At 42.0% G+C, this 27,863-nt stretch overlaps 1 protein-coding gene across 1 annotated transcript in view; it reads left to right on the forward strand.

Annotated features, from left to right (window-relative positions):
• Window positions 1–260: 260 nt before the first annotated feature.
• LOC141133353 (mast cell protease 1A-like) overlaps window positions 261–27,863 on the forward strand; it is a gene marked incomplete in the record, with an annotated part of 55,157 nt that continues 27,554 nt past the window's right edge. Inside the window, 1 exon segment of the mRNA XM_073622694.1 lies at window positions 261–389. Within this exon segment, the coding sequence (XP_073478795.1) occupies window positions 335–389 (55 nt within the window).

Genomic DNA, 27,863 nt, shown 5'->3' on the forward strand with positions numbered 1-27,863 from the left:
TAGGTAATGGACTGTTTTTGTTTGCTATGCTGAAGGAAAGCTTTTTTTGTTTGGCTGTTTCGAACAATAAAAGGCAGTTTGCTTTCACAAAGTTGGCCATGTGTATGTGTGCCATATCTATCTATAGTACATTTCTAACACCTCTATGAATGTGTCAACTGTATTCTGGTTAAAAAGGAAACTGTAAAGGGAAAGGGAAGTGATATAGATGATAAAATGTATTTTTGCCTTTACATGTCAAAAGTCCATTTATTTGTTTCACACATTATCTTTCTTTTATTTCACAAGGGCAGAAGAAGAAAAAAACAAACATTTGCTGCAGAAGAAATCCATCATGAGAACTGTCCTTAGCATACTTCTTATTGCAGCTTTTCTACAGACCTGTTTAAGTAAGTTTTCATTTACCTTACCTCTAACAGGGAACAGTACATGTACAATGTATGGAATATTCGTTTAATTACCAATTTAATGGCTTTTATAGATGGGGAAATACTGCGTGCTTTCAGGTAAATTTGGCTTAACGCCTTCTGCGTCTTACGTCCTTCTTATCTGTCATGAAGGATAACTAAACCCAAGAACAAAAATGCAATATACTGCAGCTTACAGGCCCTCGATGTGGTGGTTGCAACAGTATTTTTTTTTTTATTCAAGCTAAGAAAACTTTCAGCAAATATAGAAAATCCCTGTTGATTTGGCCAGAAATGCAGTGCCCTTGTCATTTCCTATGAACTGCACCAAAGAACATCTTCCTTCCTAGCTATCTTTTGTAAACCACCAATTAGCCTGCTCCTCATGTAGTGGAGATGAAGAGATGTGGACAGGTTTGTCGTTTATATCAGGTGAACAGCCTGGGGTGAAAAATAAAGCAAAAGAAGGTAGAAAAAAAGAAAATAAATGCAACCACAACATCTAAGGACTAGTTAGCTGCAATATATAAAATTTTTGGTTTTGGGCTAAAATGCACTTTAGCTGCTTTTGCATTCCTGTTGACTTGTATTAGGGAAAACCAGTCCTATGTATGTAAACCTTTAAGGATTTAGTGAAACTCTTATACCGGGTACACACGATCGGAATTTCGTCCCGCAAAAGACTGATGAGAGCTTTTTGACGGAAAATGCGACCGTGTGCATGCTCCATCGGACTTTTGCTGGCCAAATTCCAGCCAGAAAAAGATTGGGAGCATGTTCTCAATTTTTCAGTCGGAAAAAGTTCCTATCCGAAAATGCGATTGTCTGTGGCAATTCCGACGCCCAAAATTCCTACACATGCTCGGAAACAATTCGATGCATGCTTGGAAGCATTGAACTTCATTCTCACGGCTCGTCGTAGTGTTGTACATCACCGCGTTCTTGACGGTCGAAATTTCAGCGAACTTTTACGTGACCGTGTGTATGCAAGGCAAGCGTGAGCGGAATCCCGTCGGAAAAGCCGTCATATCTTTTTCCGACGAGAAGTCCGATCGTGTGTAGGCAGCATTATAGGAATCAGCCCAAGGGGAAATGGTGTTAGAAGTGTATGCACTTCACAACTACTTTATATTTTATTTTAAGACTGTTATAAGGGATAAATGTCCTTTTTAAATATATTGTATAACTATTTGGAATTTTGTATAGCATCCTGTATATTCTGTGCCCAAGACCTTAATGATATGTTGATATATGCCATATTGTCAACGTTTTAAAATAATTTTAAATGCCCCATTAAAGTATATGTGAACCCTTACCTTGTAAAACAACAAACAACAACACAAAACATTTTTGCATTGTATATAAACAAACATTACAAATACCTTTGTTTTTTGTACAAATGATTACACAATCTCTGTTCTCAGCTGCATAAGAGGCTTGGACCGGTGGAGGTGGAGAAAAAGCAGTACACTGATCTTCCCAGTGTATGGCTGTGCAGGAGGGCATGTCAGCACAGTTTTGGCCATTGGAGGTCAGGCAGGCTGTGCTCCCAGCACAGCAAGAAAACTGACCACGTTGGGAAGGATGTGCTCTCATGCCTGGTGTGGTCGATTTGCAATAGGAAAGCAGGGGGGCTGGCAGGATCATCAGGGATATCACACAAATTAAGCAATACAAAGAAAAAAGATACTTTTTTAAACACAAGTACATGGTACATCAGACACATATCAGGAATCTGAAATGTTGGGGTAACATATTCTTTAAGTTTGAGCTGCTGACTCATAACACAGCTCTTGGATGACCATGGGTACGGCAGACCTAGTATTAGACACATGCACCACATTACCAAAAGTATTGGGACGCCTGCCTTTGCACGCACATGAACTTTACTGACATCCCAGTCTTAGTCCGTAGGGTTCAATATTGAGTTGGCCCACCCTTTGCAGCTATAACAGCTTCAACTCTTCTGGAAGGCTGTCCACAAGGTAGAGTGTGTCTATATGGATTGTTTAACCATTCTTCCAGAAGTGCATTAGTGAGGTCGTGGACGAGAAGGCCTGGTTCGCAAGCTCCGCTCTAATTAGTCCCAAAGGTGTTCTATCAGGTTAAGGTCAGGACTATGTGCAGGCAAGTCAAGTTCCCCCACCCAAAACTCGCACATCCATGTCTTTATGGACCTTCTTTTTTGCAATTTGCGCACAGTTAGTTAGTTTACTGTATTTCGAACATGTAAAAATACAAAAAAACAAACATCCAAAATAAAAGAAGATATCATTCAGTAGTAGACAATCACAAAAAAACTAGCTACAAAAGATGACAAAAAAAAAGAACTAAAACAAAAATGTTTTCTTTAAATATCCAAAAAAGAATGAGAAGTACAAACTTATCTAATCCCACCCGTTCTCCATAATTAATAATAAACTATTCAATATCCCATCACTATAAAGTACACCTGTTCAATTGCTTGGTAACACAAAATGCTAATCAGCCAATTACATGGCAGCAACTCAATGCATTTAGGCATCTAGACATGGTGAAGACGACTTGCTGAAGTTCAAAACGAGTATCAGAATGGGGAAGAAAGGGGATTTAAGTGACTTTGAGCATGGCATGGTTGTTGGTGCCAGTTGGACTGGTCTGAGTATTTAAAAAATACTTCTGATGACTACTTCCAACAGGACAATGCACCATGTCACAAAGATCAAATCATCTCCCTCCACAGTCACCAAGATCTCAATCCAATAGAGCACCTTTGGGATGTGGTGGAACTGGAGATTTGTTAATGGATGTGCAGCCAACAAATCTCCAGCAACTGTGTGAGGTTATCATGTCAATATGGATCAAAATCTCTGAGGAATGTTTCCAGCACCTTGTTGAATCCATTACACAAATAATTAAGGCAGTTCTGAAGGCAAAAGGGGGTCCAACCCGGCACTAGTAAGGTGTACTTATTAAAGTGGCCGGTGAGTGTATATGCACACATACTGTACATGCACACACACACACACCCAAACAAAACTAACAAAAAAATAGAAAAAAAATCAATCACAATATTAATAAACAAACAATAAACACACAATAATAATTCAAACACCTTCATTCTTATACCTTAAAAAAATATTTCTTTATACCTTTTTTTAAAAATGGGTTATGCTAAGACATTTCTTGAGCTCCACATTGGAACTGTTCCACAGTTTTACTCCACAAATAGAAATACAGAGGCTTTTCCTAGTTGTCAGCGCAGTCAGTCTTAAAATTAAAAATTCCCCTTAGATTATAACTTCCGTCCCTTCCAATAAATAGTTTTTGTATATTTCCTGGTAATAAATAGTTTTTTGCTTTAAATAATATTTGTGCAGTCAGTAATTGCACCATGTTCTTGAATTTTAGGAGTTTGAACTGTTATGCCGCGTACAGACGATCGGAATTTCCAACAACCAAACCGTGGATTTATTTCCGACGGATGTTGGCTGAAACTTGTCTTGCATACACACGGTCACACAAATGTTTTCGGAAATTCCGATCGGCAAGAACGCAGTGATGTACAACACGTACGACGGGACTAGAAAAATGAAGTTCAATAGCCAGTGCGTCGGAATTTTGTGCGTCGGAATTTTGTACACACGATCGGAATTTTGTTGTCGGAAAACTTGAGATCCAGCTCTCAAATTTTTGTTGTCGGAAATTCTGACAGAAAATGTCTGATGGCGCCTACATGCAGTCGGAATTTCCGACAACAAGCTCACATCGAATATTTGTTGTCGGAAATTCCGATCGTCTGTATGCGGCATAAGAATAATGAGTTTGTGAGATCCCAACATCCTGCTCCATAAATAATCCGTATTGCTTTCTTTTGCAGTATGATCATTGGATATTATTCTAGTTATATAATTATTGCCCCAAACCTCTGCAAAATAATTGAGATATGGCAGAACTATTGAACAGTATAAGATATAGAGTGATTTATAATCCGAAACATGTCTTACTTTATTTAAAACTGCTATGGATTTGGATACTTTGGATACTTTGGTTTGCACATGCTTAACCACTTAAGCCCCGGACCATTTGGCTGGCAAAAGACCAGAGCACTTTTTGCGATTCGGCACTGCGTTGCTTTAACTGACAAATGCGCAGTCGTGCGACGCAGCTCCCAAACAAAATTGACGTCCTTTTTTTCCCCACAAATAGAGCTTTCTTTTGGTGGTATTTGATCACCTCTGTAGTTTTTATTTTTTGCGCTATAAACAAAAAAATAGCGACAATTTTGAAAAAAAACAATATTTTTTACTTTTTGCTATAATAAATATCCCCAAAAAATATATAAAAAAAACATTTTTTTTCCTCAGTTTAGGCCGATACGTATTCTTCTACATATTTTTGGTTAAAAAATCGCAATAAGCGTTTATTGATTGGTTTGCGCAAAAGTTATAGCGTCTACAAAATAGAGGATAGTTTTATGGCATTTTTATTAATATTTTTTTTTTTTACTAGTAATGGCGGCGATCTGCGATTTTTATTGTGACTGCCACATTATGGCGGACACATCGGACAATTTTGACACATTTTTGGGACCATTGTCATTTTTACAGCAATCAGTGTGATTAACCACTTCAGCCCAGGACCATTTGGCTGCCTAAAGACCAGAGGTCTTTTTACAATTTGGCACTGCGCTGCTTTAACTGATGATTGCGCGGTCATGCAATGCTGTACCCAAACGAAATTTGCGTCCTTTTCTTCCCACAAATAGAGCTTTCTTTTGATGGTATTTGATCACCTCTGCGGTTTTTATTTTTTGCGCTATAAACGGAAAAAGACCGAAAATTTTGAAAATAAATGATATTTTCTAATTTTTGTTATAAAAAAAATCCAATAAACTCAATTTTAGTCATACATTTAGGCCAAAATGTATTCGGCCACATGTCTTTGGTAAAAAAAATGTCCATAAGCGTATATTTATTGGTTTGCGCAAAAGTTATAGCGTCTACAAACTAGGGTACATTTTCTGGAATTTACACAGCTTTTAGTTTATGACTGCCTATGTCATTTCTTGAGGTGCTAAAATGGCAGGGCAGTACAAAACCCTCCTAAATGACCCCATTTTGGAAAGTAGACACCCCAAGGAAATTGCTGAGAGGCATGTTGAGCCCATTTAATATTTATTTTTTTTGTCCCAAGTGATTGAATAATGACGAAAAAAAAAACAAAAAAAAAATTTACAAAAAGTTGTCACTAAATGATATATTGCTCACACAGGCCATGGGCATATGTGGAATTGCACCCCAAAATACATTCAGCTGCTTCTCCTGAGTACGGGGATACCACATGTGTGGGAGCCTAGCGGCGTACGGGGCCCCGAAAACCAATCACCGCCTTCAGAATTTCTAAGGGCGTAAATTTTTGATTTCACTCCTCACTACCTATCACAGTTTTGAAGCCCATAAAATGCCCAGATGGCACAACCCCCCCCCCCCCCCAATGACCCCATTTTGGAAAGTAGACACCCCAAGCTATTTGCTGAGAGGCATGTTGAGTCCATAGAATATTTTATATTTTGACACAAGTTGCGGGAAAGTGACAATTTTTTTTTTTTTCTTGCACAAAGTTGTCACTAAATGATATATTGCTCACACAGGCCATGGGCATATGTGGAATTGCACCCCAAAATACATTTAGCTGCTTCTTCTGAGTATGGGGATGCCACATGTGTGGGACTTTTTGGGAGCCTAGCTGCGTACGGGGCCCCGAAAACCAATCACCGCCTTCAGGATTTCTAAGGGTGTAAATTTTTGATTTCACTCTTCACTGCCTATCACAGTTTCGAAGGCCATGGAATGCCCAGGTGGCACAAACCCCCCCAAATGACCCCATTTTGGAAAGTAGACACCCCAAGCTATTTGCTGAGAGGCATGGTGAGTATTTTGCAGCTCTCATTTGTTTTTGAAAATGAAGAAAGACAAGAAAAAACATTTTTTTTTCTTTTTTCAAATTTCAAAACTTTGTGACAAAAAGTGAGGTCTGCAAAATACTCACTATACCTCTCAGCAAATAGCTTGGGGTGTCTACTTTCCAAAATGGGGTCATTTGGGGGGGGTTTGTGCCACCTGGGCATTCCATGACCTCCGAAACTGTAACAGGCAGTGAAGAGTGAAATCAAAAATTTACGCCCTTAGAAAGCCTGAAGGCGGTGCTTGGTTTTCGGGGTCCCGTACGCGGCTAGGCTCCCAAAAAGTCTCACACATGTGGTATCCCCGTACTCAGGAGACGCAACAGAATGTATTTTGGGGTGTAATTTCACATATTCCCATGGCATGTTTGAGCAATATATCATTTAGTGACAACTTTGTGTAAAAAAAAAAAAAAAAAAAATTGTCTCTTTCCCGCAACTTGTGTCACAATATAAAATATTCCATGGACTCAACATGACTCTCAGCAAATAGCTTGGGGTGTCTACTTTCCAAAATGGGGTCATTTGGGGGGGTTTTGAACTGTCCTGGCATTTTATGCACAACATTTAGAAGCTTATGTCACACATCACCCACTCTTCTAACCACTTGAAGACAAAGCCCTTTCTGACACTTTTTGTTTACATGAAAAAATTTTTTTTTTTTGCAAGAAAATTACTTTGCACCCCCAAACATTATATATTTTTTTAAAGCAAATGCCCTACAGATTAAAATGGTGGGTGTTTCATTTTTTTTTTTTACACAGTATTTGCGCAGCGATTTTTCAAACGCATTTTTTTGGGGAAAAAACACACTTTTTTAAATTTTAATGCACTAAAACACACTATATTGCCCAAATGTTTGATGAAATAAAAAAGATGATCTTAGGCCGAGTACATGGATACCAAACATGACATGCTTTAAAATTGCGCACAAACGTGCAGTGGCGACAAACTAAATACATTTTTAAAAGCCTTTAAAAGCCTTTAAAGGTTACCACTAAAGATTTACAGAGGAGGTCTACTGCTAAAATTACTGCCCTCGATCTGACGTTCGCGGTGACACCTCACATGCATGGTACAATTGCTGTTTACATTTGACACCAGACTGATGCTTGCGTTCGCCTTTGTGCGAGAGCAGGGGGGGACAGGGGTGCTTTTTTTTTTTTTTTTTTTTTTATTATTTTTTTGCTTTTTTATCTTTTTTTTTAAACTGTTCCTTTCATTTTTTTTTTTTTTTTTAATCATTTCAGGGAATATAAATATCCCCTATGATAGCAATAGGTAGTGACAGGTACTCTTTTTTGAAAAAATTGGGGTCTATAAGACCCTAGACCTCTCCTCTTCCCTCAAAGCATCTGACCACACCAAGATTGGTGTGATAAAATGCTTTCCCAATTTCCCAATGGAGCTGTTTACATCCGGCAAAATCTAAGTCATTAAATGCTCGTAGCTTCCGGTTTCTTAGGCCATAGAGATGTTTGGAGCCACTCTGGTCTCTGATCAGCTCTATGATCAGCTGGCTGAATCACCGGCTGCATTCTCAGGTTCCCTGTTGAGACAGGAGAGCCAGAGAAAAACACGGAAGATGGTGGGGGGGGGGCATTCCCTCCCACTGCTTGTAAAAGCAGTCTAGAGGCTAATTAGCCGCTAGGATTGCTTTTACAGGAAAGCCGCCCGCTAGCTGAAAAGAATGATACCAAGATGATACCTAAACCTGCAGGCATCATTCTGGTATAACCACTCAAATTCGTGAATGGCGTACCTGAAGACAAAAAAATGGTTAACAATAAAACACAGTAAACGGTAAAGTATAAAAAATTGCATACCTGAAAAGCAAACATGATAAAACATAATAACAATAAAACATTGCAGAATAGAATACAGTAAAAAAGAGCAGAACAATAGAGAGAGAATAGAGAGAGAGAGAACAATAAAACGACAACTATTTTTTTTTATTTTATATATTTTTTTTTTTTTACACTTTTTTTTGTAACTAACTTTTATAACTGTAACCGGTTCCAGGTTCGAGTCTCTCAAAATGCAATGGCATCTTGGGAGACCCTGTGAAAGTGTGTCTAGTCTGTGCAATGCTGTACCCTACGCTAATACTCAACTAGTGTATGGTAGCGTTCAAAACAGTCACCAATGCAAAGACCAGGATTGTCAGGACAGGAGGGACAATAATAGCGGGTGTCACGCCTATATCCACGCTTGCTGCAGACACAACATCTTTTTTGGGGGGGGGGGTTCGTTGGGTAGGGGTACTCGGGAGGAGATAAAGAAAATGCCTCTCATACAGCCGACTGCATTTGGTTGGGGATGTGAATGGGGGAAGTACGGGCGGTGCAGAATTGGTGGGTTCCCAATTAGAATTGGCGAATGCAGCAGGAAAGGCATTATGGGCACGACAGGCCTGTTTGTCTTCTTCTTGGTGGCAGGGGAACACTACTTGTGCTTGCCACCTCACCAGCTTGAACTGCATTTATGGGACTCGCCACGTCACCAAGTGTTACTGCAGTGCTGGTTTGACTATGACTGGGGTGTACTAGGCCACTGGTGCTTGCCAGTTCACCAAAACGCTACCAAATAAACTGTTAGCGATCGCAGGAATCAGGCCTGACTCTGCGAACGCTGCAGTTATGCGTTTAGTGTTTTGTAAGTGACAGTGATCGATCGATACTGCACTTGGGTGGGCTGGGCTGGGCCGGGCGGAGGGGCAAAACGCAGGTGCTAGCAGGTATCTGGGCTGATCCCGCTAACACTGCATTTTTGGAACCCTAAACTGCTGGGGATGCTAGTATAGATCTGATCGGATCAGATATTGATCCGTTCAGATACTATACCACTAAGGGAGGCGTATGCTGCGTGCGTGGGTGTTAGCGGTACTGGCGCTAACCTGACGCTGCCTGGGGCTGGTGCTTGCCAGTTCACCAAAACACTACCAAAAAAACTGTTAGCGATTGCAGGGATCAGGCCTGACTCTGCAAACGCTGCAGTTACGTGTTTAGTGTTTTGTAAGTGACAGTGATCGATCGATACTGCACTTGGGTGGGCTGGGCTGGGCCGGGCGGAGGGGCAAAACGCAGGTGCTAGCAGGTATCTGGGCTGATTCCGCTCACACTGCGTTTTTGGAAACCCTAAACTGCTGGGGACGCTAGTATAAATCTGATCGGATCAGATATTGATCCGATCAGATACTATACCACTAAGGGAGGTGTATGGTGCGTGGGTGTTAGCAGTACTGGTGCTAACCTGACGCTGCCTGGGGCTGGTGCTTGCCAGTTCACCAAAATTCTACCAAAAAAACTGTTAGCGATCGCAGGGATCAGGCCTGACTCTGCAAACACTGCAGTTATGCGTTTAGTGTTTTGTGACAGTGATCGATCGATACTGCACTAGGGTGGGCTGGGCTGGGCCGGGCGGAGGGGCAAAACGCAGGTGCTAGCAGGTATCTGGGCTGATCCCGCTAACACTGCGTTTTTGGGAACCCTAAACTGCTGGGGACGCTAGTATAGATCTGATCGGATCAGATATTGATCCGTTCAGATACTATACCACTAAGGGAGGCGTATGCTGCGTGCGTGAGTGTTAGCGGTACTGGCACTAATCTGAGGCTGCCTGGGGCGACGCATATCACCGCCGGGCGATCAGGGGGCTAAACCTTTATTCGGTAATAAACGGCGGGTGCCCTGACACTATAAAAAATAAACAAACTAACCAGCGTCACCCGTAACGGTTATACGGTGATCAGTGGTGAAAGGGTTAACTAGGGGGCAATCAAGGGGATAAAACATTTATTAGGTAGTATATGGGGGTCCCTGTCAGTATAAAACGGCGAACCTAAATATTTACTTCCCTAACTAGCATCAACAGTGACACTAATACAGCGATCAGAAAAATTATCGCTTAGTGACACTGGCGACGGGGGGTGATCAAGGGGTTAAAACTTTATTAGGGGGGTTAGGGGGGTATCCTAGACCTAAAGGGGGCTAACCCTAACTGCCCTACCACACTAACTGTCACAAACTGACACCAATGCAGTAATCAGAAAAAAAAAACTGCTTGGTGTCAGTGTGACAGGGGGGGGAGGGGTGATCGAGGGGTGATCGGGGGGTTCGGGGTGTAAAGGGGGGTGTAATGTGTGCCTGGCATGTTCTACTGTGTGTGTGTGTTGGTGCACTCACATTATAGACACGGAACGGAAAATACCGAGCCGAGGAGAGATGACATAATTTCCTCTGCTGCTGTTTAGCATACAGCAGCAGAGGAATGATTCTCATTGGCTGGGAGCGATCGCGAGGGGGGGGCCATGAACGGATGGTCTCCCCCTCATCTCTGATCGCTCCCAGACCAAAGACGACCGCCTCGGATACCGGGGGGGGGGGGTCCGGTAGGACCCCCCGCCCGCGGAAGGCAATCACGTACCAGGTACGTGATTTTGCCTGCCCGTGCCATTCTGCTGACGTACATTATCGTGAGGCGGTCGTCAAGTGGTTAAATTGCACTGATTACTGTTAAAATGACACTGGCAGCAAAGGGATTAACCACTAGGGGGCTAGGGAAGGGTTAAGTGTGTCCTAGGGAGTGATTCTAACTGTGGGAGGGGCTGTGTGTGACACATCACTGATCACGCTCCCGATTACAGGGAGCTATGATCAGTGACAGTGTCACTAGGCAGAACGGGGAGATGCTTGTTTACATTAGCATCTCCCCGTTCTTCCTCTCCGTGAGACGATCGCGGGTGTCCCCACGGACATCGAGTCCACGGGACCCGTGGTCGGACTCATGGAGCTGGTGGCAGCGCGCACGCGATGGCACGGCGGCAAATTCAAAGAGACGTAGAGGTACGCCCATTTGCCTGTCCGTGTCATTCTGCCAACATACATCGGCGTGTGTCTTGGTTGTCATGTGGTTAATATGTGATTTCCAACAGATTTGTTTATCTATTATCACCCTGAGAAATTTAATTTCATTAACTCTTTCGATGTTAACCTCTTCCATCTAAATATCTAGTTGTGTGTTAATTCTGCAGTTCCCAAAAGGTATTACTCTTGTTTTGTTCAGACTTAAAGTGGAGTTCCACCTAAAAACTGAACTTCCGCTTTAAGTGAAGGTGACCGCAGACATGCCACATTTGGCATGTCATTTTGTTTGGGGGGGGGGCGGATACCCTCTTTTTAGAGGCATCCAGCTCCCACTTCCTCCCGGGGCTCTGCGGCACCAGAAGCAAGTTCACCTCTCCCCCCTCTCTCTTAGCAATCATCTGGGACACGTCACAGGTCCCAGATGATTGCCCGGCCAGTCACAGCGTGCAGCGCGGCTCGCGCATGCGCAGTGCGCGCGGCGCCCACAGTAAGAATGCCGACGCCGTGGAGAGGAGGGGGAGAGGAGCGAGTCTTTGTTCCCCTGCATCGCTGGACCATGGGACAGGTGAGTGTCTGATTATTAAAAGTCAGAAGCTACAATTTTTTGTAGCTGCTGACTTTTATTTTATTTTTTTTCGGCAGAACTTCACTTTAATAATAATTTATTTCTATCAAACCATGATCATGGCCCACGACCTCCTGCTCTGGGATGGCTGCTTGGCAAGCCCAGATCGTGGGTTGCTGATCTGCCATCCCAGAGCATCAGTGTTGTGAATGAAGCAAGTAGCCACCGAGCAGAGCCTCACAAGCCAATGCTTCCTGTATTGGGCCATCTCCTGTCACAGGTGACGTGATACCAAATGCACTCTGCCTGGGACAGCAACAGCCGGACGATGCCTGAATGGAAGACTGTTATTAAAGGTAAGATTATCACTAAAATCATAGTCTATATATGGGCATATCTGTTCTGCAGTTGTTACTGGGCTGCTTTCAAACTGATCCACAGGTGCAATGCAGTGCACCTGCGGGTTACCTGCACTGAGCCATAGACTTCTGTTATTACCTGCAGGTTTGGTGCGCTTTCAGAAAGTGCACCACAACTGCAGGATACAATAGAAGTCTATAGCAAAGTGCAGCTAACCCGCAGGAAAGTCTCAGGGTTACTGCGCTTCACCCACGGTGTGTGTACACTGCAGCGCATTAGTGTGAAAGCAGCCTTAGGCCCCTTTAATACAATCTGTCTGACCAAACTGGACCCTCTATTCACCTCTATGGAACAACAGATGAAAAACGGACTTGTGTTCGTTTACGCCCCGCCTACCTCCAATCCGATCCGCAAAAAAAAAACAGAAAGGGATCTGTCCCCTTCTGTCTGGACGGATCGAATTGGAGGGCCACAATGAGCGGAGCCAGCTCTGCAAATGCTGTCATCCGCTGGCTCAGCTCATTGTGGCCCGCGACTGGTTACCAAGTCCCTTAAGTAGTCCTTGCTCTTCAAAAGGTTGGCCACCCCTGATATAAAGAATAAACAATTTAGGGCCCAACACTGACCCCTGGGGGACACCACAAGTAAGTCCAAACATGATAAACAATAATCACCTAACCTCACAAACCACCTTCTGTTAGTCAAATAACTCCTCACCCAGTCTAACACTTTACCCCTAATACCATAACGGTCTAGTTTACTAAATAATATGTCATGGTTTATTGTATCAAATGCTTTTTTTAAGTCTATGAATATCCTAACTATATATTGTTTCTGGTCTATTGAATTTGTAATTTCCTCTATTGAATCTAATAATGGCAGTGATGTTGCTCTATTTGATCTAAATCCATATTGACCTTCAGTAATTTATTTTTTCTATAAATTTTTCCAGCCGGTTTTAAAATCTTTTTGTAAAATTTTGGAAAATTGTGGTAGTAAGGATACAGGCCTATAGTTTGTGAAATGGTGTCTGTTCCATGATTTATATAGAGGTATGACTTTTTCTTTTTTCATTTTGTTTGGAAATATGCCAGTCCGGAATGACCTGTTATGCAGCGTTCTATCCGTTGGACTTTCCCAACGTACGGACTTGCTTACACACGATCACACCAAAATCCGACGGATTCGTACATGATGACGTACGACCGGACTAAAATAAGGAAGTTCATAGCCAGTAGCCAATAGCTGCCCGGTTTTTGTCCGTCGGACTAGCATACAGACGAGCAGACTTTTCGACCGGACTCAAATCCGTTGGAAAGATTTAAAACATGTTTCAAATCTAAAGTCTGTCCGAAAAAGTCCGCTGCAGGTCCGATGAAGCTCTCTCTCTCTCTCTCTCTCTCTCTCTCTCTCTCTCTCTCTCCTCTATATATTCCCATTAACGTCATTCCTATTATCTTCCAGTAATGAATTCACTTCTGCATCCTTAGTTCTCTGTGCCATGAATTCTCTGTATACTGTATTTTTCTTTCAACAGGCATTTTGTAAAAGCTTTGTATCCAAGGATGATCAATAAATAATAAAATTTCCTGTGCATTTTTTCTATAGGACAATTTTTATCATATAGTCTTTTAAATATACTTAAAGTGGACCTTCAGTCATTTTTCAACTTTCCATCTATTAAATCTTCTGCCTTTGTTGTTTTAACTTTGGATAGTAAAACATTTTTTTTCTGCCAGTAAAGGTTAAATAAGAATGTGGTAAAGTAGTGTAGCGCTATAAAGTGCAAATGCCAAACTACAATGGTATGTGACTACACAATGTAGAGTAGCATAAATGAAAAAGTGCAAATACCAATGCATGTATTCAAAAATGTAATATAAACTACACAGTGTGACTAATGTAATTATAAAAGGAGTGTGCAAAACACAGGGAGTGCATACATCCAGGGGTGGGTGAAACTGTAATAAGTCATATGGAATATAGTCCACAAAAATGGGGGGTAGACAAGATGTGCTTTTTCCTGTTGGGATGACACCAAAACAGTAGAAAGGAAAACAAGTTGTCTGTAGTCACTTAAATATCTCTTGAAAGATAAGATGGATACTCTTACCAGCTGGGGTGAACACACATGTTTTACAACAGTGGGTCAAAAGTAGGCATGTGCATTTCGTTTCGTTCCGAATCGAAATTCAGACGAATTTTTCATTATTCGGAAATTCGGATGCATCCGAATTACAAAAGTAAAGAATTTAAACGAATCCGAAAAAAAACGAACGAATCCAGAAAAAAACGAATGAATTCGAAAACATATTCGAATCGAATTCGAAGACAAATTCGAATCGAATTCGAAAGCAAATTCAAATCGAATTTGAAAAAGATAGAAAACGTTTTTCTAAAAAAAAAAAACAATAGAATATAAAATAGTAAAGCAATAGAATATATATATATATATATATATATATATATATATATATATATATATATATAAATTTTTTTATTATTCTCTTCTATTGTTTTTTTATGCTTTTCTTTTCTATTATATAATAGTCTTTTCAATTCAAATTCAAATTCATTCTATACGAAATTCGAATTTCGGAACATGGCTTCTGAAGTTTGAATTTCGTATAGAATGAATTTGAATAGAAAAGATTAGAATAGAAAATAATAGACTAGACAAACAATAGAACAGAACAGAATAAAATATTATATATATTTTATTCTATTCTGTTCTATTGTTTTTCTAGTCTTTTTTCTTCTACTCTATTCTAATCTTTTCTATTCAAATTCGAATAAATTTTATAAGAAATTCAAATTTCGGAAGATGGTTTTATATATATATATATATATATATATATATATATATATATATATATATATGTATATATATATATATATATTTTTATATATTTTTTTTAAATTTAATACTATGCTGGTCTATTGTTTTTCTATTCTTTTCTATTATTTTCTATTTTATTCTAATCTTTTCGAAATTTGAATTTCTGAAAATGGCTATACAGAAACAGAATGAAATAGAATGAAATCGAATTCTAATAGAAAAGACTACTACAGAAAAACAATAGAACAGAATAGAAAAAAAAAAAAAATATATATATATATATATATATATATATATATATATATATATATATATATATATATATATAACCATCAACCATATATATATATATATATAAAACCATCTTCCGAAATTGCAATTTGGTACAGAATGAATTCAAATAGAAAAGATTAGAATAGAACAGAAAATAATATAAAAGAATAGCATAGAAAAACAATAGAACAGAATAGAAAAAAATACAAAATATTCTATTCTAATCTTTTCTATTCAAATTCATTCTGTACCAAATTCCCATTTCAGAAGATGGTTTTACATATATATATATATATATATATATATATATATATATATATATATATATATATATATATATATATATATATATATATATATATATATATATACATATATATAATATTTCTTTCTAATCTGTTCTACTGTTCTATTGTTTTTCTATTCTATTCTTTTATATAACCATCTTCTGAAATTGGAATTTGGTACAGAATGAATTCGAATTCGAATAGAAAGGATTAGAATACAATATATTTTATTTTTTTCTATTCTGTTCTATTGTTTTTCTATGCTATTCTTTTATATTTTCTATTCTATCCTAATCTTTTCTATTGGAATTCGATTTCATTCTATACGAATTTCAAATTTCGCAAAATGGTTATATATAGTTTACTTTTTCAAATTCAGTTAATGTTTTTTTCGAATGCGGTAGAATTTTTTCGAATTTTATAGTTTTTTTCTAATACGGTCGAATTTTTTCGAATGCGGTCGAATTTTTTCGAATTCGAATATGAAACAAAACGAATTCTGAAAACTAATGTAACGAATGCAACAAATTTAATTAAATGAATTTAGTTAACCACTAGGCGTCCGCGCTATAGCCGAAAGATGGCTACAGCGCGGACCTCAATTGCCGGGAGGGCGTCCCTGGACGTCCTCCTGTTTACTTCCGCATTGCGCGCTCCCGCGGGCGCGCATCGCGGAAGTTTTGTGCTGGCCGTGTCCCTCGGACACAGCCAGTCACAGATCACCGTAAACGGCCAATGACAGCGGCCGTTTACAGTGCGATCGGCGGTGCCAATGAGAGAGGATCTCATATGTAAACATACGAGATCCTCTCTCATCGCCGGCTCTCCCTCCTCACACAGAGACAGCGTGTGAGGAGGGAGAGCGGAACCGCTGCGGCGGTGAGTGTAAAAGAAAAAAAAAAAAGGAAAAAAAGGTGTCCCGCTGTTAACGGTCCCTGCCATCTGCCCTGCCATCTGCCCTGCTATCTGCCCCTGCCATCTGCCCTGCCATCTGCCCCTGCCATCTGCCCTGCTATCTGCCCCTGCCATCTGCCCTGCCATCTGCCCCTGCCATCTGCCCTGCCATCTGCCCCTGCCATCTGCCCTGCCATCTGCCCCTTCCATCTGCCCCTGCCATCTGCCCTGCTATCTGCCCCTGCCATCTGCCCTGCTATCTGCCCCTGCCATCTGCCCTGCCATCTGCCCCTGCCATCTGCCCTGCCATCTGCCCCTGCCATCTGCCCTGCTATCTGCCCCTGCCATCTGCCCTGCCATCTGCCCTGCCATCTGCCCCTGCCATCTGCCCCTGCCATCTGCCCTGCTATCTGCCCCTGCCATCTGCCCTGCCATCTGCCCCTGCCATCTGCCCCTGCCATCTGTCCCTGCCATCTGCCCTGCCCTGCCATCTGCCCCTGCCATCTGCCCTGCCATCTGCCCCTGCCATCTGCCCTGCCATCTGCCCCTGCCATCTGTCCCTGCCATCTGTCCCTGCCATCTGCCCTGCCCTGCCATCTGCCCCTGCCATCTGCCCTGCCATCTGTCCCCAGTGCCATCTGTCCCCACTGCCACGTATAAGTGCCATCTGTCATCAGTGCCACATAGTGCCATCTGTCATCAGTGCCATCTGTCATCAGTGCCACATAGTGCCATCTGTCATCAGTGCCATCTGTCAGTGTCACGTGCCATCTGTCATCAGTGTCACGTGTCATCAGTGCCACGTATCAGTGCCACCTGTCATCAGTGTCATCAGTGCCAAGTATCAGTGCCATCTGTCATCAGTGTCATCAGTGCCACGTATTAGTGCCATCTGTCATCAGGGCCACGTATTAGTGCCATCTTTCATCAGTGCCACGTGTCATCAGTGCCACATATCAGTGCCATTTGTCATCAGCGCCACATGTCATCAGTGCCACATATTAGTGCCATCTGTCAGTGCCAATTATTAGTGCCATCTGTCAGTGCCACGTATTAGTGCCATCTGTCATCAGTGCCATGTATTAGTGCCATCTGTCATTAGTGCCATCTGTCATCAGTGCCACATCAGTGTCAGTGCCAGGTATCAGTGCCATCTGTCATCAGTGCCACGTATCAGTGCCATTTGTCATCAGTGCCACGTCAGTGTCACATGTCATTGTCCTGGTTCTCCAGGGCCTTCAAAAGTGTAAGAGGTAGTCAACAAATTAGATGTGTAATTTATGCTCCTAGAACACCTGATGGTGCTCCCTGCATGTTGGGCCTCTCTATGTGGCCAGGCTGTGAAAAAGTCCCACACATGTGGTATCGTAATACTCAGGAGGAGTAGCAGAATGGATTTTGGGGCGTCATTTGTGGTATATACATGGCATGTGAGAGAAATAACCATTACAATGACAATTTTGTAGGGGTAAAAAAAAAAAAAAAAAAAAATCTTCATTTTGCAAAGAATTGTGGGAAAAAATGACAACATCAAAAACCTCAACATGCATCTTACTAAATACCTTGGATTGTCTACTTTCAAAAAAGGGGTCATTTGGGGGGTATTTGTACTTTCCTGACTTGTTCGGGTCGCAAGAAATGAGATAGGCCGTCAGTACATCAGGTGTGATCAATTTTTTATGATTTGCACCATAACTTGTAGACTCTCTAACTTTCACAAAGACCAAATAATATCCACTAATTTGGGTTATTTTTACCAAAGATATGTAGCAGTATAAATTGTGGCCAAAATTTATGAAGCAAAATTACTAATTTGCAAAATTTTATCACAGAAACTAAGAAAAATGCGTTTTTTTTTCAAAATTTGCGGTCTTTTTTCATTTATAGCGCAAAAAATAAAAAACCCAGAGGTGATCAAATACCACCAAAAGAAAGCTCTATTTGTATGAAAAAAAGGACAAAAAATTCATTTGGGTACAGTATTACATGACTGAGTAATTGTCATTCAAAGTGTGAGAGCGCTGAAAGCTGAAAATTGGTCTGGTCACGAGGGGGGTTTAAGTGCCCAGTTGTCAAGTGGTTAAATAACGAATCGAAACTAAACTAAACTAAACAAATTTTTTCATCCTGCACAAAAGGGCTTGTGATCCAGCAGGATCCAAATCAGGTGCTGTATACAAGATGGATCAGGTGAGGGGTCCTCAGTTTCCCAGCAGCGAACTCCAGAAGCACTGTGATATCCGGCTAGGTGTACCTCGAGACAACTCCTTGTGGGCTCCAACGAACATAGCATAGGACAAAGAAGGAGGGTTCCGAATAGTGCAGGTCAAACCAATAGGTTTATTGGAATATATAAAAAAAAATGACAAGAATAAAAGTGATCACAAAACCATAAAAAGTAGATAAAAAGCAATGTGGGGTGCAGTAAATGCTTGGGGCCAGCATTTACTGCACCAGATTACCGGCCAGATTTGATGAAGTAAACATGCGTGAGGTCCGACCATTTTGCCTGACATTCTTTGAACCATTAAAATTCGGTCTAATGCCCGTACACACGGTCGGACATTGATCGGACATTCCGACAACAAAATCCTAGGATTTTTTCCGACGGATATTGGCTCAAACTTGTTTTGCGTACACATGGTCGCACAAAGTTGTCGGAATTTCAGATCGCCAAGAACTCGGTGACGTAAACCACGTACGACGAGACTAGAAAAGGCCAGTTCAGAACCAAGCATGGCACCCTTTGGGCTCCTTTTGCTAATCTCGTGTTAGTAAAAGTTTGGTGAGAGACGATTCGCGCTTTTTCAGACTCGTGGTTTTCAGATGGTTTTCTGCTGTTCAGTTTGTGCTTGTGGGTTTTTATCTGCTCTTCAGTGCGTGCAAGCAAGCTACGCATGACTTGTCATTGTGTTCTTGTTCGTTCGTTACTGTTTTTCAGGTCGCGCTTCAAAGGCCTTGCTGTTCAGTGCGTTCTGTTACTTCGTTCTGAGCAGCCGACCGGTTTCTAGCCATGTTGCGTATACCTACTCCTCGTAGAGTTCGTGCTGTGCGGGGACTTGGTGTTGGGGTCTTGACCTTGACACAAGTCCAGTCCATGAACAGGGTGGGGAGGAGTTCATGGACCAAGAATTGGTTGCTTCAGCGTGACCAGTTCTGTCATATGCCTTTGCTCCGTGAGATCCGTGAGAATAATCCTGATGATTTCAGGAACTTTCTCCTGATGACGGACCCCGTATTTCACCGTTTGTTGGCTTTGCTGACCCCCTATATCAGCAGGCAGGATACCTGCATAAGGCAAGCCATCACTCTGGAGCAGAGGCTCGTCGCCACCCTGCGGTACTTGGCGACGGGGAGAAGCCTGCAGGACTTGAAGCTCTCGACAGGCATGTCCCTCCAGGCTCTGGGAATCATTATCCCAGAGACCTGTTCTGTCATCATTCAGGTCCTGCAGAAGGAGTATATTAAGGTAAGATTTTTATCCTTTAATATCACATTTTATTGTATTTGTTGTTTGATAATATATTGTATTTCTTTCCTCATTCCCTAATTACCATGATTGGAATATGCTGCGAATGTCCCCTTTGTCCTCATGCATGCTGGATTTTTATGTAATTGTTTTTGTCCTTCATACATATTTGCCTTCACTTACCTCCCCAGCATGCTCTCCTGGCCCTATATTCACCTCATGTAGTCCATTAACAATGTATTTTGTCAGCTCCATAGTAGTGCTTTACCCCAAACACCCCCTAAAATGTTTTAAAATGTGATTAGTGCTTTAAATTCAGGCAGAGTGCCAGAGGCTTTTTTTTGGGTGGTCCCCAAATCATTTTTAACCTTCCCCCCCCCCAACTGCTAAGTCAGCTGATACCAATTCTCTATCTATCCTCAATCATCTATCTGCTGACTTTGCCAAACCCATACACACTATACCCACCTCTTTGTTGGTCAGATTTATGGATGAATTCCCCAAAGCATGTAGTGCAAGGGCCTGCCTGTATACTTTCAAATGGTACTGTTTCAAGTTTTTGTATCCTATTATTATCTTGATAGGTAATAGCAGCATTTCCAAATGTGCTCAAATGTGTACATTGTGTATTTATATCTTTGTATTATGACACTTCTTACCTGTCCAGTGGGCTGCCAATAGTGTAACTAAGGAGGGGCTGTTCAAAGTAATACCCATTATTTAGGCATTCATCTCTCAATGAAGTGGAGAGGGTTACCTGTCCAAGAGCTCCCCCCCTATAATGTTAGAAATGGCCCATGAGAGGGGGTGGGGGAGGGGGAGGGGGAATCTGATAGGTGTACCTTATACTTTGGTGTTTAAAAATTCCCATTAATAAATGTTATCTTGATGTTGGCCAAGAATGTTTGTGTCTAATCTGCTTTCCATGTTTTAATGTGCAAAAAGACTAATTTTTTTTTTCCTCCACAGTTTCCTTCCATGCCACAGGAATGGCAGACTGTGGCCTCCCACTTTGCCCAGCGGTGGGACTTTCCTAACTGCGGAGGGGTAATTGATGGGAAACACGTCCACATCGTCCCACCACCCAACTCGGGGTCATACTATTATAATTATAAAGGGTTTAATAGTATTGTGATGTTGGCGGTGGTGTCGGCTAATTATGAGTTCCTATATGTGGACGTGGGGAAGAATGCCCGGATGTCCGATGGTGGAGTCATCGCCCAGACGGAGTTTTACAGGCGTCTCCAGAATGGCAGCTTGGACTTGCCACCTCCAGAAGACAATGTGGAAGGACTCCCATTCGTCTTCATTGCAGATGAAGCCTTTGCATGAAACAACCCTAACGGCGCTTGAAAGTGGCCGTCCTGGCTTGCCCTCCCTGAGTGCCCGTGATGTCCGGCTAAGATACCTTGAGTTCTTTGCGGGTAGGGGGGCCATCAATATGCCAGACAATTTGTGAAACCTTGATCAAATAAAAAAAAAATTAAGCAAATCTTTGGTGACATTTACTGCTTGTGTTTGTTTTAGCTGACCCTGACAGAAATGTGGTGAGTCCTGAAAATGGCGTGATTGAGTAACCTTACAAAGCACTGTTGGGTGTTATTTACTAAAGGCAAAGACACTTTGCACTGCAAGTGCACTTGAAAATGCACTGAAACTGCACTTGTAGTGCAAAGTGGATTTGCCCTTAGGAAATAACACCCATTGTCACAGAAAGCAGCAATTACATCACCACAAAAGTGTTGAAGCGTTGAGACAATAATCCACACATTCTTGATTAACAATCTTTTTAATACCTGCACAATCACAAGTGCATTTCGAAAAGGTTTTTAAAACAAACCAACATGTTTGTTGTATAACAATTTTTGTGGTGGCATTATCAAAAATAGAAATGTCCATTTAAGATAAAACAGGCATGTTTCAAAACAACAAGAAAGACACAAATCTTGAACTTACAAAGTTCACATTAGGTAGAACTTGAAGGCAATATCAGACATGAGTATTTAGGAACTGTGTTTGTTCAGATGGGGTGAAGTCACCCCAGGAAAAGCCAAATTTTGAAGATGCACACCAATTTACGAATGTTAACATGTGCTAGCTGCCATCACGGTGGATCAAGGGACGTGTTTTGGGGGAGCAACCTCTTCCTCTCAGCTACTTTATTATTGAGGAAGGGGTTGCACCCCCAAAACGCATCCATTGATCTCCCGTGATGGCAGATAGCACATATTGACACACTGTGTGCATCCTCAAAATTTGGCTTTTATCAAAATCGCTAAAACATTTTTAACATTGTAGCACACAAAAAAACAAAGGGATTTGGAGGGGTTTTAAACTCTCCCCAAAACATCAATGATGTTATTATTTTTTTGAATAACATCATTGATGTTTTTCTTGAGGTTTTCCAATGCAAAATTACACCCCATGATCTCCCCGATCAGGATCTGTGCACTTTCCGAGGTGAAATGCCCTGGATCCACAACATCACGATCACCTAAAAAGATAGAAACCAAAAAAAAACAGGTATTATAAATATGCCGGCATCCATCTCTTACCTGAGTCTGTGGTCGCAGACACTCACCTGTTGTGGTGCCAATTTCCACCACGTCTTCCTCCTCCTGCTCTTCTTGTGTTGGGGGTATTTCCCCTTCTTCCCGAGGTGGGGGGTCTCTGGTCTCCTCGGATGAGGGGTGTCCTCCGAGTCTTTTCTCCCCTATGTAAAACAAAAATGGTATACTTAGCACACAGATTTGATGGCAGAACTATAAATATGAAACATTGCTTAGAAGTGGGGTACAATTGTCTATTTTGGCAGAGTTCCAAGATGTAGAATTTTGACTGTCCTTTGTCAAGCTTCAATACTTTACCTGTTTGGTACAAGATTCACAGATGGAGACACCCCTATAGTATACACTGGAGCACCTGTGTGGACCCCCTAATAAAAAAAGGGTGTTCTTGTGTCCCACACTAGTGCTCCAGCGTCCAGATGTGAAAACAGCTGCTGAGTGTCCTCTCCTTACACAGAATCTAGTTTGCATTTCATTCAAGTAACAAACCCATCTACACAACCAAATTTGTTGCATACAAGTAGGCCCTAAAAAATGTGGGCAAATGCATATGGCCAAAACAATGGTGTTTTATAGGCCGAAAGAAAAATGTTTGATACGAACAAATAATGTGCCCATGAACATGAAAGTTGCCATTTTAAACTGTACAACACTTAAGAAAAGGAGCATGGAGCAGCACAAACGTAAGAAAGACAAAAAGAATAGGAACACAGCACAACTACTTACTTTTTTGCAGCACTCTCCGGATCTTTCTGTACTGCTCGGGCTCTCTTAATTTCAGGTCCGACCACCGCTTCCTGAGCTGATCTTTCGATCGACGTACCCCCAAATTCCGGTGCAGACTTTTGACCACTTTCGACATGATCTTGGCCTTTCTGATATTGGGGTTGGGGTAAGGTCCATACTTTCCATCATAGTCGGCCTTCTTCAGGATGTCGACCATCTCCAACATCTCACCAAAGGACATATTTGAGGCCTTAAATCGTCTCCTTCTGGATCGGGACATTTCCGGATCCGGGCTTTCCTCCTCCTCCTCGTTGCTATAATTAGCACGCACCTGCTCTGACTCGCCATGTGCTCTTCACTCACTGCCCTGAACTAAAAGGGGCGGGGAATAGACTAGAAAGAACGTCAGGGGCGGGCGGAGTTACACGCATGCGCAGTGTGTATAAAGCGTAACACACATGCGTAGTACGTACGATCTGTGGGCAGAGGAAGGAGTATCGGAGGCGCCGATCATGATAACGAAGGTAAGAGCCAAACTTGGGCCTATACTGCTTCTAGATTGAGGCCTATATTGTAAGTAGATTAGGAGAGTTTTGCCTGACATTAGGGTTTGTCTTGTGTTGTGTCCTGCAGTGAAAATGGATATCTTGAAATATACCGACTTTATGGCAATCTTCACAGATATGTTCAGGGAGCTGCCTTGTCTTTGTGAGATAAACCACCCACATTATAAGAACCAAACAAAGAGGAAGGCAGCACTGGATCAATTGCTGGAATTTGTGAAGACGGTGATACCCACAGCAGACATGACCTATTTGAAGATCCTAATTGGTGGCCTGAGGAGCACTTATCTAAGGGAGCACAAGAAGGTCCAGGATTCCCAGAGATCAGGAGCTGCAGATGACATCTATGTCCCCAGGATGTGGTACTATGACAGGCTGCATTTTCTGGCAGGTCAGACTGAACCCAGGCCAGCACTCTCCAGTCTTCCTTCCACGCTTCCTTTCCCCCCAGCTGAGACTTCAGACGCCCAACCTGGGCCTTCCAGGCAGCAACATGTGGAGGAGCCCAGCTTGAGCCAGGTATAGCCTTCCTCTAAATATTTCTGCTTGTCCAATCAATGATGTTAACTAGATGTTAGTTTGGAGTACTAATTTATGATTGTGATTGATGATGCAAAAAGTAAAACCATGTCCTTTTTTCATACACAGGGACGTCTCAGCCAGGAGGAGGCCGGGCCAAGCAGGCTGCCTGATATCCAGGTCCCTCCCAGCCACCTGCAAAGAGAAAGTGGCAGGAAGAGGCGTACCCTGGAAGAGGTTGCCATAGGCCTCTTTTGGAAGGCTACAGAGGCCCTGACAGCCCCCCACACTGTGGAGGAGGACTTTACTGGCATAATTGCCTGCAAAATGCAGCGGATGGAGGAGGGCCAACAACTCATGTGTAAGTCCTAATGTTGGAAGCTCTCAATAAGGGGTTGAGGGGCCAAATAACATCTGCTACCCACATTTGTGTCCTCACACATAGTCCTCCTCCTCCTCCAGGTCCTCCTCCTCCTCCAGGTCATACTAGTCCTCCTCCTCCTCCTCCAGGTCCTACTCCTCCTCCTGCCACATCTCCAACAGCAGAGCCACAGCCAGGAAGGAAGCGTGGAAAGAAGACCAGAAAGTGATGAGCCTGGGTTCAGTCTGGTCTGGCAAAAGATGCAGCCTGTTGTAGTACCACAGCCTGGGGACACAGATCTGTGTCATCTGCTGCTTTCCGGATCTCTGGGACTTCTGGACCAGACTGCACTCCCTTACATATGGACTCCTCAGGCCACCAATTTTGCTGGTAAAGAATTGATGTCTGCCCTGGGGGTCCAAGGCTGCGCTAATTTCTGCTGTTTCTCCAGCGTTGCCTCCCTCTTTGTTTGGTTCTGAGCCCTTAATAAAGGATTTTTTGTTTCAGTTATACTTGCCTATGTTTGTTTTCCTTCAAACAAGGACAGTTTGTGAGGATTCAGGTACATTTCCAAAATACAATGTGAAATTAACAAGAGACACCAACACCAACCAATCTCCTGGAGATTAAATAATACAAGATATCAATGGTGTTGTGGAAACTTGACACACAAAACACACACAAAAATATTCTGGAGTAAAAGTAAAAATAAAATAAAACAAAGATCAGCCTTTAAAAAAATACAAACCTAAAAAAAAAAAAAAAAAATTATGTCTTAGAATAAAAAAAAAAAAATACAACACAAAAATAATTTTGTCAGATGTGACAAATCAAAATATATTGAGGGAATCCCGATAAATAATAAAGAAAGAAGTTTGTGAGAAGTCTGTGTGAATCTGAGCAGCAAAACTACTTCATTCTTCTCACATTATAAAGAAGAAGAGAGTGCGCTGTATTAAACCATTTTTAAAATTGCACCGTGACGAAAGTGTTGTATCCATTGCGAACGCTAATTTTACCAGACCGACCGGTTCCGTCTCGGAATTTCTTCTGAGCATGCGTGGCACTTTGTGCGTCGGAACTGGCCACACACGGTCGGAATTGACGTGATCAGATTTTGTTGTCGGAAAATTTTATAGCCTGCTCTCAAACTTTGTGTGTCGGAAAATCCGATGAAAAATGTCCGATGGAGCCCACACATGGTCGGAATTTCCGACAACACGCTCCGATCGGACATTTTCCATCGGAAAATCCGACCGTGTGTACGGGGCATAAGTGTGTTTGTCCGAGCACTAATACACTGCCCAACAAGAATTCTCCTGCCTTTGTGGCTGTGTGTGGTGAAGAGATGAGCTCAGGCGTGTTATTTGGAGATAATAAAAATAAATGTATATATATATATATATATATATATATATATATATATATATATATATATATAATTTGTGGCCCCAAACGAATTCCTGAGCGCCACTCAGGACTAAGGATGAGCTTGAGTGTGTTATTTGGATATACCGTATTTATCGGCGTATAACACACACCTTTACTTTAAAAAGGAAGTAAATTTTAAATAAAGAACTGTAAAGCAAAATAAGGGTCAATGCCCATCAATGCAGCCTAATCAGTGCCCATCTGCAGCCTCACAAGTGTCATGAATGCAGCCTCACCAGTGCCATGAATGCAGCTTCACCATTGATATGAATGCAAACTCAAATGCAGCCTCAGCATTGCATTAATGCAGCCTTACCATTGCATGAATGCAGCCTTACCATTGCATGAATGCAGCCTCACCATTGACATGAATGCAGCCTCACCATTGCATGAATGCAACCTTACCATAGCCATCAGTGCAGCCTGATTGATACCCATCTGCAGCCTCGAATGGGACAGGGAGGGGGGTGGGACAAGTGCCAACAGAATACATACAGGCGAATCTCCTGTTTTCTCAGCAGCCTCTTTAATACAAAGTCCCGCCTCCTATGATAGACAGAACAGTCATCCAACGGCAACCCAGGAGACAGGACTTCCGATTACAGAGGCTGCTGTAAAAACTCTCACTGTATGTATTCTGTCTGCGCTCATCCCGCCCCCTCCCTGTCCCCTCTGAGGCAAATATATATATATACATAAACATGGGTATATATCTTTTATGGCCCATGCGGCACTCAGGGATTCGTTGGGGCCACAAGAGATATATATAGCCAAATTACCAGTGGAGCCATTTGAAACCAGAACGCAGGCCGCAATTGATCCACGGGCCGGACTTTGGACATACCTGGCCTAGGCTTATGACATCATGCACAGCTCTCTCTCTCACTCTCCTGAGAGTTTGCCAGGAAGGGAGGGGGAGATGAGTCACATGAGGGCCAATGAGAGCTGCAGGGCTGCAGGGCTGCAGAGCTGGAGGTGTGCCTCTGCATGTCTGTTTAAATCCAGGAAGTGAACAGGCAGCAGCTTCACTGCCCACAGTTGAAATGGTTGCAGCCAGTCTTAGTGGAGGGAGATTTCTGCAGCATATTTGGCAAGTACAGAATCACAGTATACAGTTGTGCTCATAAGTTTACATACCCCGGCAGAATTTATGATTTCTTGGCCATTTTTCAGACAATATGAATGATAACACAAAACCTGTCACTCATGGTTAGTGTTTGGCTGAAGCCATTTATTATCAATCAACTGTGTTTACTTTTTTTAAATCATAATGGCAACAGAAACTACCCAAATTACCCTGATTGAAAGTTTACATACCCCAGTTCTTAATACAGTGTATTGCCCCCTTTAACATCAATGACAGCTTGAAGTCTTTTGTGGTATTTGCGGATGAGGCTCTTTATCTTCTCAGATGGTAAAGCTGCCCATTCCTCTTGGCAAAAGCCTCCAGTTCCTGTAAATTCTTGGGCTATCTTGCATGAACTGCACGTTTGAGATCTCCCCAGAGTGGCTCAATGATATTGAGGTCAGGAGACTGAGATGGGCACTCCAGAACCTTCAATTTTTTTCTGCTGTAGCCAATGACAGGTCCACTTGGTCTTGTTTTTTGGATCATTGTCATGTTGGAATGTCCAAGTACATCCCATGCGCAGCTTCCTGGCTGATGAATGCAAATGTTCCTCCAGTATTTTTTGATAACATACTGCATTCATCTTTCCATCAATTTTGACCAAATTTCATATGCCTTTGTAGCTCACACATCCCCTAAACATCAGCGATCCACCTCCGTACCT

This window comes from Aquarana catesbeiana, linkage group LG01, assembly GCF_042186555.1.
Source record: "Aquarana catesbeiana isolate 2022-GZ linkage group LG01, ASM4218655v1, whole genome shotgun sequence".
Classification (NCBI taxonomy): domain Eukaryota; kingdom Metazoa; phylum Chordata; class Amphibia; order Anura; family Ranidae; genus Aquarana; species Aquarana catesbeiana.